We start from the raw sequence: 15,976 nt of genomic DNA on the forward strand, positions 1-15,976 counted from the left end.
TAGTCTCCTGCCTGCGGTCCGCAGGATCCTTGAGGGCCGCCATATCAGGAGACCGCAGCGCCACCTTCTTGGACAGGCGTGTTAAAGCCTTGTCCACGCTGGGAGAGGATTCCCAACGTACCCTGTCCTGCGTAGGGAAAGGGTATGCCATAAGAACCCTTTTGGGAATCTGCAGTTTCTTATCTGGAGTTTCCCAAGCTTTTTAAAATAACTTGTTAAGTTCATGAGATGGGGAAAAGGTTACTACTTACTTCTTTCCCTTAAACATGTGTACCCTCGTGTCGGGAACAGAGGGTTCATCAGTGATATGCAAAACATCCTTTATTGCAATAATCATACACTGAATACTTTTTGTCACCCAAGGGTGCAATCTTGCTTCGTCATAGTCGACACTGGAGTCAGAGTCCGTGTCTACTATTTGTGACAAGGGACGTTTCTGAGACCCCGAAGGGCTCTGTGAGTCGGTCCAATTCGTGGATTGACCCCCTGTTGTCTCCCTGGACTCTGCTTTGTCCAGTCTCTTATGTAAGGATGCTACACTTGCATTTAACATATGCCACGTATCCATCCTTGAGTCGGCACCACCGACGGGGACTCAGCACTCATTTGCTCCACCTCCTCCTTGGACGAGCCTTCCGCTTCAAACATGCCGACACGCACGTACCGACACCCCACATACACACCGGGATATAACTATAAGGGGACAAATCCCCAACCAGGCCCTTTGGAGACACACACCCAGCGCCAAACTGACACTGGAATAAACCCAGCTAGCGCTTTTATGTTATACTAATGATTTCCCCACTCACTGCGCCAATAATTGTGCCCCTCCTCTTTTTCAGCCCTCTGATCCGTGTTCAGCAGGGGAGAGTCCGAGGAGCCAGCAGCTCTGCAGCTTCTGTGGAGAAAATGGCGCTGGTTAGTGCTGAGGGATCAAGCTCCGCCCCCTCCAGCGGCAGGCTTCGGTCCCACTCTGATTTACAAAAAATGGCAGGGGTTTATCTATTTACTGCCTCCGCAGCCTAATATTCCATCTTTGAGGTTTATTGCTGCCCAGGGCACCCCCCCCTGCGCCTGCTCTGTGTGTGTTGTGTGGGAGCAATGGCGCGCAGCATTACCACTGCGCGCTTACCTCAGTGAAGATCTGAAGTCTTCTGCCGCCTTGAAGTCTTCTTTTCTTCTAATACTCACCCGGCTTCTATCTTCCAGCTCTGCGAGGAGGACGGCGGCACGGCTCCGGGACGAACTGCAGGGTGAGACCTGCGTTCCGACTCCCTCTGGAGCTAATGGTGTCCAGTAGCCTAAGAAGCAGAGCCTATCATTTAAGTAGGTCTGCTTCTCTCTCCTCAGTCCCACGATGCAGGGAGCCTGTTGCTAGCAGTGCTCCCTGAAAATAAAAAACCGAACAAAATTCTTTGAAACAGAGAAACTCAGGAGAGCTCCTCTGTAATGCACCCTATCTCCTCTGGGCACAAGATCTAACTGAGGTCTGGAGGAGGGGCATAGAGGGAGGAGCCAGTGCACACCCATACTAAAAGTTCTTTATAGTGCCCATGTCTCCTGCGGAGCCTGTCTATACCCCATGGTCCTTACGAAGTCCCCAGCATCCTCTAGGACGTAAGAGAAAAAAAAAAAAAATTTTTTTTTTATATATATATATATATATATATATATATATATATATATATATATATATATATATATATATATATATATATATATATATAAATAAAACAGTTGAGTCTCTCCCCCTTTCAAAATCGTCAGCACCATCACAACTTTCCTTTTAACAGCAGGGACAGCCACCAGGTACACAGAGAAGATGGGGGTGATGCTTGATTTACACTTCCACTGCAGCCGCTGGGTGGGGGTGGGAGAGGGGGTTCTCCTGTGCTGAATGATAACCAGCATGGCAAACACTGGGGGAGGGCACAAGAAGGCAGAGGAACCTTTCAGTCCCACGAGAGCAGCGGAGGGAAGTTTTTCTCTGCAGCTGCAAACAGTGTGTATCTGACCGGTCGCATCTTGGTCAGATATAGCACTTTCTGGTGTGGGCGCATCTGATGCAACCATGCCAGGCAAGTGGTTAAGATAGATTTTACAAGTGATGAACAGATATAATGCAACACTTGAGATCATATCTTGCATAAAAAGCGGTCAGTACTCTGCATCATTACCGCCTCTGATAAAATCTCATTCTGATAGCGAGAAACAAGACTAGGAAGGTGCTGCATATTTATCCACAATAGGCAGTGTGTTTAGTCAATCCTTAGATATTGACTATAGCTGGCTATTTCATCCATCATCAATTGCTGCCCTGGATGTGTGTGTGATGGTAAGGTGTTTTCCGTAACACCTACTTGGCAATAGCACTAGGTTGACTCTGCATCTCATTATCTCCAAGATCAGGAGATCATGGGTAATTGAGGCAAACACGAGTCTATGCCTATGTAGGTGTAGTTTGGATGAAACAAGTGTGATGCATAGGAGGCAGATAAAGTGCACAAATTTATTTCTGGAAATAATTCTCAGGTCATCTTCTGTGGTAAATAAATCAGTATATCTATCTATAGATATCTATATCTCTACACACACCACTGCATCATTACATAAATCAAAGTAGCATACCTGACTCTTGGGAAGGTTATAAGCTCAAACAAACAGAGCCCCTTCTCTCTTTCATAAAAGTCTTCTTTCTACACCTCCTTCAAGCTAGTCTGTACCTGTTCTGTTTATGTATTTCTGACTGTCCAATACTGCAGAGTTGTGTTACCCTACAAAATGAAGGTGGATTATAGATGACCACTGGCATCAAGGTTTGGTGGGAACATATACACAATTTTTTTTTTACATTTCCCACATCTGAAACTCAATAATCAGAAGCTTTGCAATTATAGAATGAACAAAAAGTCAAGATATTGGAGCCAACTTTGATCTTTGTCTTGAATGTGACACTAGTGAATCACAGGCATTGAGGGATTAGCTGGGTTCTCTCATTAGGATCGGGTCACAATATAGGCATAGTAAGACATGCCTTTCTTATCCCCCAGATCATGAAATGTCACAGATGGACCTACTCCAGCTTGTTCCAAAAATGGGAGTCTAGCATCCGGATCTTCATCTGTCAGCTGAATCAGTTTACCCCCTTCCTGCAGGACACGCAGGGCTTCCTGTAGCAGTCTTCGAGCTTGCTCTTTTCCTGAGCGCAAGAGAGCATCAGAGGTACCTTTATCCAGTACAAGAGACACGCTACCGGAGGGAAAGGCATGCAGATCAGTAACATCACCTTCAACGTATTCCAGACGAGACTCGCTGTGTTTGGGAGTAAGAGGTTCTCTTTCCATGAGGCTATTTCTCATAGCAAGAATCGCAGGGGTTGAACGATCTATGCAGGTTATCAGCAATGGGATGTGAGAGTCCTGAAATAGGCCCACTCCAACATCTGAGGTGCCACAACCCACATCCAGCACATGTAGCGGTGGTCCTGTATACTTCTCAGGCACCATTTCATGGTTAAGCGACAGCAGAAAGTGCTTCAGATCTTTATAACCACAGAACCAGTCAAAGTGTGAGGAACCATTGCTGGAGTAAATGTTATCCCAAGTCATGCGATCACCCATATTGTGCCGAAGAGACTCTGTAAAATAATCACATGTGACACAAGAATAAGGGATTTGATTGTTGTACATTAAGAAACATCACTTTTATATGTCAATATTCTGGTCAAACATATGGTATAATTACTGACCCAATTAACACATTAAATAGTTCATGCATAATTTATAAACCAAAATCCTTAGTAACATACCATGTTATAAGAAAAAACAACACACCAGTACAGATAACTTTATGTATACTATGGGATACAATAGGTTAGTGCTATTGTAAAGAAAAAGTGATGCAATACAGATGTCTTCATACTTAAGTTGCACCAAATAGTCCCTCAGCATGCCGGGGTACTCAGCCGTGCAGCATCTTAGTTCAAAATGTGCATTTTATTAGCATAAATACAACTGGAAGCGAGAACACTAGATTGCGCTGATATATTTGATGTTCAATATTTGTATACAAAAGTGCTACAATGCACCAGCCACAGCTCTCATGCCAAGGTCATCTGTGCTTCATCTATGACTATGGGGGTCATTCAGAGTTGCTCTCACTAGCTAGTTTTAGCAGCCATGCAAATGCTATGCCACCGCCCACTGGGGAGTGTATTTTAGCTTAGCAGAAGTGCGAACGCTTGTGCAGCCGAGCTCTGCAAAAACGGTTTGTGTAGTTTCAGAGTAGGTCTGAACCTACTCAGCACTTGATCACTTCAGCCTATTAGTGTCCGGATTTGACGTCATACACCCGCCCAGCCACACCTGCGTTTTTTGCAAACACTCCCTGAAAATGGTCATTTGACACCCAGGAACACCCCTTTCCTGTCAATTTTCTTGTGGCCGCCAGTGCGAAGGAAAAGTTCGCTAGAACCTGAGCACAACCACAAAGCTTTGTACCCATACATCATGCGTGTGCATTGCGCAGCAATGCCGTTTTCACCAGATTGCTGCGAAAATCGACAGCGAGCAACTCTGAATGACCCCCTATGTTTAAAATGAATCATGTGCGATGGCTTAAAAAAACAAAAACAAAAAAAAACCCACACAACAACACTTGATGAAACCCTTTTGGGGGTATTCAGTTGTTTGTTAGATAGGAAAGACACCCAACTGACTTTTCCGACAGGAAAAGACAGACACCCGACTTTTCAAACAAATTTAATTCCCCCCTTCGAGTGCTTAAATATGTACAGCAGTATTGTAGAATGCCACATTATCAGGATTGCTAAGGGAAGAATTTAGCATGCTGGTTTTTGCCTCATGATTTCCAAGGTAGATAGCAACATAACATATATTTCAGGTTTATTATAAGAAAATAGTAGTCCATATTTAGTTAGGACCTTAGGAACTAATGAGTCTTTTGTAACACCATAAAATGGTGTTCATTTGGCTGCACTGCAGTAATGTTATGCTCCCCAAATTATGCGGACCCATATTGCCAACACATGCCCTTTACCGCCATTGTGTTTAGGAATTCACCTTAAGACCAGGGGGTAAATTTACTAAGATGTGAGTTCTATTTAAGATGGGATGTTACCCATAGCAACCAATCAGCTTCTACTTCTCATTTATCTAGCACCTTCTAGAAGATAATACCTGGAATCTGATTGGTTGCTATGGGCAACATTCCATCTTAAATAGAATGCCCATCTTAGTAAATTAACCCCCAAGGTTGACCTAATGTAAAGACTGGCATAAAGACTGGGGCCAGAAATGGGCCTATTACCCATCTCATGTGCAGTGTGGAGAAGTGTTACAAACCAACAGGGAAGGTAAATTTAAAAAAAAAAAAAAAAAACCACAAACACACATCGTGACCCCTGGGTTAGGGCTTGGGCTAATATATGCTCTTAGGGTAGGTTCAGATTTAACATTAGGACAGAGTCAGGATTATAATAAATCAAAACCAGAAGAGATATTTAGTGCTAAGATTATATACAAAACCATGAAGAATTCTCAACACAAAAAAACTAATTGTATAAGCCAAATAGAATAAAATCAGCTTAGACATCTGTCTAGCACTTATACACTGGGGGTGGGATGCATCAAGGCATTGAAATATAAGTTGCCCAAAGCAACTAAATCAGCACCGTTCATTTACCCAGCATTCTTTGAGAAAATACTCCAATCTGCTTTAAACTGTACATTTCAAAGTAGCCACTTTATCACTCACCAAGGCTTGATACATCTCCCCCTACAGCTAAAATGGTTAGTGTGACACTAGGAGAAGACCCTATAGACAGTATTCAATTATTTTACCCCCTTCCACACACCTTAATTTTCTGCTGACAGGTGTGGTATAATCGTTTCAGGGACCAACCATTTACACAGCTAAACCTGATTACTATGGGTGCGATAACCAGGATCACTTTAGCAAGGACTGGGCGTGATATATCAATTGAATTCTCTCCCTCCCATTAAAATCACCTCCCCTATATTGAGGAGGTCGCCCCTCATGCTGCCAAAACAAAGGCCGATCCGCCAAGGCATGGACTCCACAGGACCTATAAAAGGGGTCCTGTGGTAACTTGCATGAAGATGTTAGCAGCAAATCCTTCATGTCCTGTAAGTTACAACGTTGGCCATAATTAGCACAAACTTATTTCTCCTTTGTCCTAGAGGATGCTGGGGACTCCTAAAGGACCATGGAGTATAGACGGGATCCACAGGAGACATGGGCACACTAAGACTTTAAATGGGTGTGAACTGGCTCCTCCCTCTATGCCCATCCTCCAGACCTCAGTTAGATTCTGTGCCCAGAGAGACTGGACACACACTAGGGGAGCTCTACAGAGTTTCTCTAGAAAAGACTTTGTTAGGTTTATTGTTTTCAGGGAGCACTGCTGGCAACAGGCTCCCTGCTTCGTGGGACTGAGGGGAGAGAAGCAGACCTACTTCTGAGTTAAAGGCTCTGCTTCTTAGGCTACTGGACACCATTAGCTCCAGAGGGTCTGAGCACTTGGTATAGCCTAGCTGCTCGTTCCCGGAGCCGCGCCGTCGTCCCCCTCACAGAGCCAGAAGAGAGAAGCCGGGTGAGGAACCGAAGCAAAGAAGACTTCAGTGAAGGCGGCAGAAAACATCAGTCTTGGAGGTACCGCGCCATTGCTTCCGCTCACAAACGGCACTACACGGGTGCAGGGGCACCAATAAAACCTCTTTTTGTGATCTGGCAAAGGAGGTATACAGTGCCCAGGCACTGTATACAGACCCCCGCCAGTTTAAAAATAAGCGGGACTCAAGCGCGCCATTTAGGGGGCAGGGCTTCATCTTTCCAGGCCATCTTCTCTCTCTTCACAGCAAGCTGCAGAGACACTGGTCCTGGCTCTCCACTTCTGTCACAAGTAACAGGGTACGAAAACAGGGGGGGGGGGGGGGGGGGGGGGAGGAAAGCACGGCATAATTGGAGAATATTTATTATTAAAAAAAATACATACACCAAAAAAGTGCTGCAAGGTCTGGGGCACTGTATATTCCTTCAGACCTGGTGAGGTGCTGGGTGTGAGCTGGCAAACTCCCTCTGTCTTTCTGAAGGGCCTTACTGTGGGTCTGTTCCCTATAGCCCACTGTGATAGTGGGCGTCGGTACACGTGTATCGACATGTCTGAGGCTGAATGCTCTTGCCAAGAGGCTGGTGTGGGGGCAGAACAGAATGTGGGAGTGACTGTCGGCGCCGCCGACTGGGTAGATATGTGGAGTGTCCTAAATGCATAAGAGATTAGACAAATCTGAATCTCAGAACCAAAAACATGGAGACAATCCATGGAAGATTTTTTTGTCACAAACTCAGACCCCCTCAGGGTCAAAAAAACGTTAGTTTACCCAGATACCGACACAGATTCGGACTCCAGTGTCGACTATGGTGATGCCAGGTTGAATCCTAAACTGGCTAAGAGCATTCAGTACATGATTGTGGCAATAAAAAGTAGTGTTACATATCACGGAAGACCCTGCTGTTCCCGAGACAAGGGTCTGTATGTTTAAAGGAAAGAAACCTCCAGTAACATTTCCTCCCTCTCATGAAATGAATACTCTTTTTGAAAAGGCTTGGGAAATTTGACAAAAAGTTGCCGATTCCCAAGAGAATTATTATGGCATATCCGTTTCCCTCTGAGGATAGGAAAAAGTGGGAGTCGAACCCCCGATGTGGACATGGCTCTAGCGCGGCTGTCCAAGAAGGTGGCGCTTCCGTTCCCCGACACGGCGGCCCTAAGGGATCCTGCGGATCGTAAGCAGGAAACTAGTTTGAAATCTATTTATGTCACTACAGGTACACTGCTCAGACCTGCAGTGGCATCAGCGAGTAGTGCTATTGAAAAGTGGGCAGATAACTTATTATCTGACTTGGACACCCTGGTTAGGGATAGCGTTCTTTTGACGCTGGGTCATATCAGGGACGCTGCAGTCTAAGGGAAGCTGCGAGAGATATTGGCCTCTTGGGATCAAGGGCCAATGCCATGGCAATCTCAGCTAGGAGAGCATTATGGACTCATCAATGGAATGGTGATACTGACTCTAAGAGGGCTATGGAGGCACTGCCGTATAAGGGTAGTGTTTTGTTTGGTGAGGGGCTCGCGGACTTGGTATCTACAGCTACCGCGGGTAAAAGTAATCTTTTCTACCTTTTGTCCCTCCACAGCAAAAGAAAACGCCTCCGTATCAGATGCAGTCCTTTCGGTCTAGTAAATTCACGGAAAAAGGATTGGTAGAGTCTGCACAGGATCACTCAATTTGAGTGTTTGATATGAGAGAATATCATTAAAGCAAAAGCTCTAATATAAACCAACATCCGGCCAATATACAAAACAAATAATTAGTATTAGGCGCTGGGTTTGGTGGTGCTCCCAGAGATAGTTCAATAAACTTAATGGACAAAAAAGGAATGGTTCCCGTATAGTACCGGAGCCAAGAAGAAAAAGAAAGACCGTCTTTTCTGGGGCACGCTTTTATTGTAAATGGAATGATGAGTTCTATTTAAAATATAACTTATTTTCAACCTTCCTAAAATATTGGATATGAGGCAAAGAAAGGGAGGGGAAAAGGAAAATTTCTAATATTATAATCATAATAATTTGATTATCAGAATAATTCACATGATATAATAACGATATAATATCGGTTTGGCTTAATGGCTCTATGAGCGAAAATATGTGGGTGTCTCCAATAATAAAAATTATGTATATTGGTATGAGGTTTTCTTCCTGAAAAATTGTAACAATATATATTGGTAAGAATATAATAGGAAAGAAAATCCTCAATTTAATATAATATGTGCCAGGCTCAACTCAAATTCCTGACAATATCAGGAATCTGCAAAAGGGGAAAAGGTGGAGGATAGTGTTTCCAGGTCCTGTGTCCTGGGTTTGGATAAAAATACCTGCAGTACCTGGTATTCCCTGGTGGTCTCCCAACCAGGTACTGACCTGGCCCACAGTGCTTGGCTTCCAAGATCAGACGAGGTTGGGCATACTCAGTATGGTTTGACCGCAGGTAAATATATCCCACACCTGATGACACCAGGAACTCTGTATCCTAGATCCTGAGAGGATTGTCTCTGGTATTCTCCCACACTTGAAAAAATTGTGTGAGGTCTACTGGGTCTTGGCTTCAAAATACGAACTGTTGAGGTGCCACCTCTTTTGCATGGTAAGTCTTGAATCCCATATGATGATGGCTAATGGTCCTATAGAAACCAAAGCAGTCACAGGTTCTGATGTCAAAATTGTCAAGTGGGGCTTCCCAGGTTAGTGGAAGTCCTGATGACGGTGTGGCCCTGCTGTGAATTGGATGGGTAAAGATTGGTTAGGAGTGACAGAAAGCGAATGAGAGAAAAGGAAGAAAAAAAAAGGGGGGGGGGGGGGGGATCAGTTTGGGGTGACACCACTTCTGCTTTTTAAACATCTGCCTAGGCATCGAATGAAAAAAAATGAGGGTGGTGTGGAACGAAACGGATACCGAAGAAAGAGGGACACTTCTACTGTCCTGTTTTTTTAACAAGGTGGTGCTCTGTTAACAGATTGCATTGCAGAGCCCCCCAAATTTTTGAACAGAATGAGAGGGTGTCCCAGAAAACGGTTATGATTTGAAAAAGTTGCTGCAAAAGACTATTGATATTAATCTATAGTGAATCACATATGTTGTGTATGGTACTGTAATGATACCCTCTGATGAGTCATGTGTAATAAATAATGATTGAAAAAAAAAAAAACACGGTATGCAACTTATTTCAAATATATGATGTATCCAAAAAGAGTCCCCTATATGAAATCAATAACAAATAGATGCCGACTTATTGATAGTGAAAACAGGACCCTAGAGCTGCTTTGATATTAAGGATATATAGGTCTCCTCAGTTGTTAATGTAATTGACAGAAAAATATATATATGCCTCTTGATGGATGTTGGTATATGCATATGATCCTGATAGTTCATACATGAGGCTGTCAAAAAGTGAAGAAAAACAATGAAGAAAAAACAAACAAAACCAATAGTCCGGGAAACTCGAAAATGGTGTTGCTTCAAAGAAAACCCAGAGACCTACTGTTACATGGAGGGGTAGAGTACGCTCACAGGTCGCTGGACGCAGCCTCTAAGTGTCCGTGGAGAAAGGAGAGCCTGGCAAGGAGACGCCGGTGTCCGCCGACCGGAAGTTCGGAGCACCGGACCGGAAGTGACGTACGTTTCGCTCGGTGGAGCTTGTTCACTGAGTGCCTGTGTCATCAGGTGTGGGATATATTTACCTGCGGTCAAACCATACCGAGTATGCCCAACCTCGTCTGATCTTGGAAGCCAAGCACTGTGGGCCAGGTCAGTACCTGGTTGGGAGACCACCAGGAAATACCGGGTACTGCAGGTATTTTTATCCAAACCCAGGACACAGGACCTGGAAACACTATCCTCCACCTTTTCCCCTTTTTTTGCAGATTCCTGATATTGGTCAGGAATTTGAGTTGAGCCTGGCACATATTATATTAATTTGAGGATTTTCTTTCCTATTATATTCTTACCAATATATATTGTTACAATCTCAGGAAGAAAACCTCATACAAATATACATAATTTTTATTATTGGAGACCCCCACATATTTTCGCTCATAGAGCCATACCGATATATCATGTGAATTATTCTGATAATATTATAATAATCTAATTAAAAATTATTATGAAATTTTCCTTTTCCCCTCCCTTTCTTTGCCTCATATCCAATATTTTAGGAAGGTTGACAATAAGAGTTATATTTTAAATAGAACTCATCATTCCATTTACAATAAAAGCGTGCCCCAGAAAAGACAGTCTTTTTCTTCTTGGCTCCGGTACTATACGGGAACCATTCCTTTTTTGTCCATTAGGTCTAGTAAATTCAAAAGAGGTCGAGGGTCCTCCTTCTTGCTGCTAAAGGTAAGGAAAGGGGAAAAAGATCACCAGCTGTGGCAAGCTCCCAGAAGCAGAAGTCCTCCGCATGATGCTGGGGCTCCGCTGCGGGAGTCTACACCGGTGGGGGCACATCTTCAGCTCTTCAGTCGGGTCTGGGCTCACTCAGGCCTGGATCCTTGGGTGCTGGAAATTGTGGCCCAAGGATACAAACTGGAGTTTGAAGACGTGCCCCCCCACCGATTTTTCAAATCAACCTTGCCAGCTTCTCTTCCGGAAAAAGAAGTGGTGTGCGCTACAATACAAAAGCTGTGTCAACAGCAAGTCATTGTCACGGTACCCCCGTCACATCGGGGTGAAGGGTTTTATTCAAGCCTGTTTGTAGTCCCGAAGCCTGATGGCTCGGTCAGACCGATTCTGAACTTAAAATCTCTCAATCTATATTTGAAAATATTCAAATTCAAAATGGAAAAAGACCAAAGTAATGGCGGAAATGATGGTGCTCCTGTGCAAGCAGGGTGTCACAATTATCCCGTACTCGGACGATCTCCTGATAAAGGCGAGGTCAAAAGGAGCAGTTACCAAAAAACGGTGCGCTCTCCCTGACAGTTCTGCAGCAACATGGTTGGCTAATAAAGTTGATTCAGACAATGCAGCTGTCGTTCTTGGGCATGATTCTGGACATGGAACTACAGAGAATTTTTCTCCCGATGGAAAAAGCTCTGGAAAATAAGAATTTACTTACCGATAATTCTATTTCTCGGAGTCCGTAGTGGATGCTGGGGTTCCTGAAAGGACCATGGGGAATAGCGGCTCCGCAGGAGACAGGGCACAAAAGTAAAGCTTTTACAGGTCAGGTGGTGTGTACTGGCTCCTCCCCCTATGACCCTCCTCCAGACTCCAGTTAGGTACTGTGCCCGGACGAGCGTACACAATAAGGGAGGATTTTGAATCCCGGGTAAGACTCATACCAGCCACACCAATCACACCGTACAACTTGTGATCTAAACCCAGTTAACAGTATGATAACAGAGGAGCCTCTGAAAGATGGCTTCCTAAACAATAACCCGAATTAGTTAACAATAACTATGTACAAGTATTGCAGATAATCCGCACTTGGGATGGGCGCCCAGCATCCACTACGGACTCCGAGAAATAGAATTATCGGTAAGTAAATTCTTATTTTCTCTATCGTCCTAAGTGGATGCTGGGGTTCCTGAAAGGACCATGGGGATTATACCAAAGCTCCCAAACGGGCGGGAGAGTGCGGATGACTCTGCAGCACCGAATGAGAGAACTCCAGGTCCTCCTTTGCCAGGGTATCAAATTTGTAAAAATTTACAAACGTGTTCTCCCCTGACCACGTAGCTGCTCGGCAGAGTAGTAATGCCGAGACCCCTCGGGCAGCCGCCCAAGATGAGCCCACCTTCCTTGCGGAATGGGCCTTAACAGATTTAGGCTGTGGCAGGCCTGCCACAGAATGTACAAGTTGAATTTTGTTACAAATCCAACGAGCAATCGACTGCTTAGAAGCAGGTGCACCCAACTTGTTGGGTGCATACAGTATAAACAGCGAGTCAGATTTTCTGACTCCAGCCGTCCTTTAAATGTATATTTTTAAGGCTCTGACAATGTCCAACAACTTGGAGTCCTTCAAGTCGTCTGTAGCCGCAGGCACTACAATAGGCTGGTTCAGGTGAAACGCTGATACCACCTTAGGGAGAAAATGCGGACGCGTCCGCAGCTCTGCCCTATGTCGAATGGAAAATTAAATAAGGGCTTTTATAAAACAAAGCCGCCAGTTCAGATACTCTCCCGGCCGAAGCCAGGGCCAGTAACATAGTCACTTTCCATGTGAGATATTTCAAATCCACCTTCTTTAGTGGTTCAAACCAATTTGATTTGAGGAAATCTAAAACTACATTTAGATCCCACGGTGCCACCTTAGGCACCACAGGAGGCTGTATATGCAGTACTCCTTTGATAAAAATCTGGACCTCAGGGACTGAGGCCAATTCTTTTTGGAAGAATATTGATAGGGCCGAAATTTGAACCTTAATAGATCCCAATTTGAGACCCATAGACAATCCTGATTGCAGGAAATGTAGGAAAACGACCCAGTTGAAATTCCTCCATCGGAGCACTCCGCTGCTCGCACCACGCAACATTTTCGCCAAATACGGCGATAATGCTTCGCGGTGACTTCCTTCCTTGCCTTTATCAAGGTAGGAATGACTTCTTCTGGAATGCCTTTTCCTTTTAGGATCTGGCATTCAAACGCCATGCCGTCAAACGCAGCCGCGGTAAGTCTTGAAAAAGACAAGTACCCTGCTGAAGCAGGTCCCTTCTCAGAAGTAGAGGCCACGGATCGTCCGTGACCATCTCTTGAAGTTCCGGGTACCAAGTCCTTCTTGGCCAATCCGGAGCCACTAGTCTTACTCCACTTTGCCGTATAATCCTCAATACCTTTGGTATGAGAGGCAGAGGAGGAAACACATATACCGACTGGTACACCCAAGGTGTTACCAGCGCGTCCACAGCTATTGCCTGAGGGTCTCTTGACCTGGCGCAATACCTGTCCAGTGTTTTGTTGAGGCGAGACGCCATCATGTCCACCATTGGTTTTACCCAACGGTTTAATAGCATGTGGAAAACTTCTGGATGAAGTCTCCACTCTCCCGGGTGAAGGTCGTGTCTGCTGAGGAAGTCTGCTTCCCAGTTGTCCACGCCCGGGATGAATACTGCTGACAGTGCTATCACGTGATTCTCCGCCCAGCGAAGGATCCTGGCAGCTTCTGCCATTGCCCTCCTGCTTCTTGTGCCGCCCTGTCTGTTTACATGGGCGACTGCCGTGATGTTGTCCGACTGGATCAACACCGGTCTTCCTTGAAGCAGAGGTTCCGCCTGGCTTAGAGCATTGTAGATTGCTCTTAGTTCCAGAATGCTTATGTGAAGAGACTTTTTCAGGCTCGACCACACTCCCTGGAAATTTCTTCCCTGTGTGACTGCTCCCCAGCCTCTCTGGCTGGCACCCGTGGTCACCAGGATCCAATCCTGCATGCCGAATCTGCGGCCCTCCAATAGATGAGCCTCCTGCAACCACCACAGAAGGGATACCCTTGTCCTCGGCGACAGGGTTATCCGCAGGTGCATCTGAAGATGCGACCCTGACCATTTGTCCAACAGATCCCTTTGCATGGAATCTGCCGAAAGGGATTGCTTCGTAAGAAGCTACCATTTTTTCCCAGGACTCTTGTGCATTGATGTACAGACACCTTTCCTGGTTTTAGGAGGTTCCTGACCAGGTCAGATAACTCCTTGGCTTTTTCTTCGGGAAGAAAAACCTTTTCTGAACTGTGTCCAGAATCATCCCCAGGAACAGCAGACGAGTTGTCGGCATTAATTGGGATTTTGGAATATTCAGAATCCATCCGTGCTGCTTTAGCACCTCTCGAGATAGTGCTAAACCCATCTCTAGCTGTTCTCTGGACCTTGCCCTTATTAGGAGATCGTCCAAGTATGGGATAATTAATACGCCTTTTCTTCGAAGAAGAAATATTATCTCGGCCATTACCTTTGTAAAGACCCGAGGTGCCGTGGACAAACCAAACGGCAGCGTCTGAAACTGATAGTGACAGTTTTGTACAACGAACCTGAGGTACCCCTGGTGTGAGGGGTAATTGGAACGTGGAGATACGCATCCTTGATGTCCAAGGATACCATAAAGTCCCCTTCTTCCAGGTTCGCTATCACTGCTCTGAGTGACTCCATCTTGAACTTGAACTTCTTTATGTACAGGTTCAAGGACTTCAGATTTAGAATAGGCCTTACCGAGCCATCCGGCTTCGGTACCACAAAAAGAGTGGAATAATACCCCTTCCCTTGTTGTAGAAGAGGTACCTTGACTATCACCTGCTGAGAATACAGCTTGTGAATGGCTTCCAAAACCGTCTCCCTTTCTGAGGGGGACGTTGGTAAAGCAGACTTCAGGAAACGGCGAGGTGGCTCTGTCTCTAATTTCAACCTGTACCCCTGAGATATTATCTGCAGGATCCAGGGATTTACCTGCGAGTGAGCCCACTGCGCGCTGTAATTCTTGAGACGACCGCCTACCGCCCCCGAGTCCGCTTGCGAAGCCCCAGCGTCATGCTGAGGCTTTTGTAGAAGCCGGGGAGGGCTTCTGTTCCTGGGAAGGAGCTGCCTGTTGCTGTCTCTTCCCTCGTCCTCTGCCTCGTGGCAGATATGAATAGCCCTTTGCTCTCTTATTTTTAAAGGAACGAAAAGGCTGCGGTTGAAAGGTCGGTGCCTTTTTCTGTTGGGGAGTGACTTGAGGTAGAAAGGTGGATTTCCCGGCCGTAGCCGTGGCCACCAAATCCGATAGACCGACCCCAAATAACTCCTCTACGCATCGCCTGTCCACTGTCGTGTCCATAAAGCTCTTCTGGCCGAAATGGACATAGCACTTACCCGTGATGCCAGTGTGCAGATATCTCTCTGTGCATCACGCATATAAAGAAATGCATCCTTTATTTGTTCTAACGACAGTAAAATATTGTCCCTGTCCAGGGTATCAATATTTTCGATCAGGGACTCTGACCAAACTACCCCAGCACTGCACATCCAGGCAGTCGCAATAGCTGGTCGTAGTATAACACCTGCATGTGTGTATATACCTTTTTGGATATTTTCCATCCTCCTATCTGATGGATCTTTAAGTGCGGCCGTCTCAGGAGAGGGTAACGCCACTTGTTTTGATAAGCGTGTCAGCGCTTTGTCCACCCTAGGAGGTGTTTCCCAGCGCTCCCTAACCTCTGGCGGGAAAGGGTATAAAGCCAATAACTTCTTTGAAATTAGCAGTTTTTTATCGGGGCACCCCACGCTTCATCACACACGTCATTTAATTCTTCTGATTCGGTAAAAACTACTGGTAGTTTTTTCACACCCCACATAATACCCTGTTTAGTGGTACCTGTAGTATCAGCTAAATGTAACATCTCCTTTATTGC

The 15,976-nt window shown here is 45.3% G+C and overlaps 1 protein-coding gene and 1 pseudogene across 3 annotated transcripts in view; both read right to left on the bottom strand.

Moving 5' to 3' along the window:
• Nucleotides 1–2,495: 2,495 nt before the first annotated feature.
• The window catches only part of CSKMT (citrate synthase lysine methyltransferase), a 36,540-nt gene continuing 23,059 nt past the window's right edge, over nucleotides 2,496–15,976 (bottom strand). For all 3 annotated transcript variants that reach the window (XM_063945045.1, XM_063945043.1, XM_063945044.1), the window contains one exon: nucleotides 2,496–3,637. In XM_063945045.1, the coding sequence (XP_063801115.1) occupies nucleotides 2,997–3,637 (641 nt within the window). In that variant the 3' untranslated portion in view covers nucleotides 2,496–2,996. The remainder of the gene's footprint in view (nucleotides 3,638–15,976) is intronic.
• Nucleotides 8,974–9,091, bottom strand: LOC134971270 (5S ribosomal RNA; annotated as a pseudogene).

This window comes from Pseudophryne corroboree, chromosome 11, assembly GCF_028390025.1.
Source record: "Pseudophryne corroboree isolate aPseCor3 chromosome 11, aPseCor3.hap2, whole genome shotgun sequence".
Classification (NCBI taxonomy): domain Eukaryota; kingdom Metazoa; phylum Chordata; class Amphibia; order Anura; family Myobatrachidae; genus Pseudophryne; species Pseudophryne corroboree.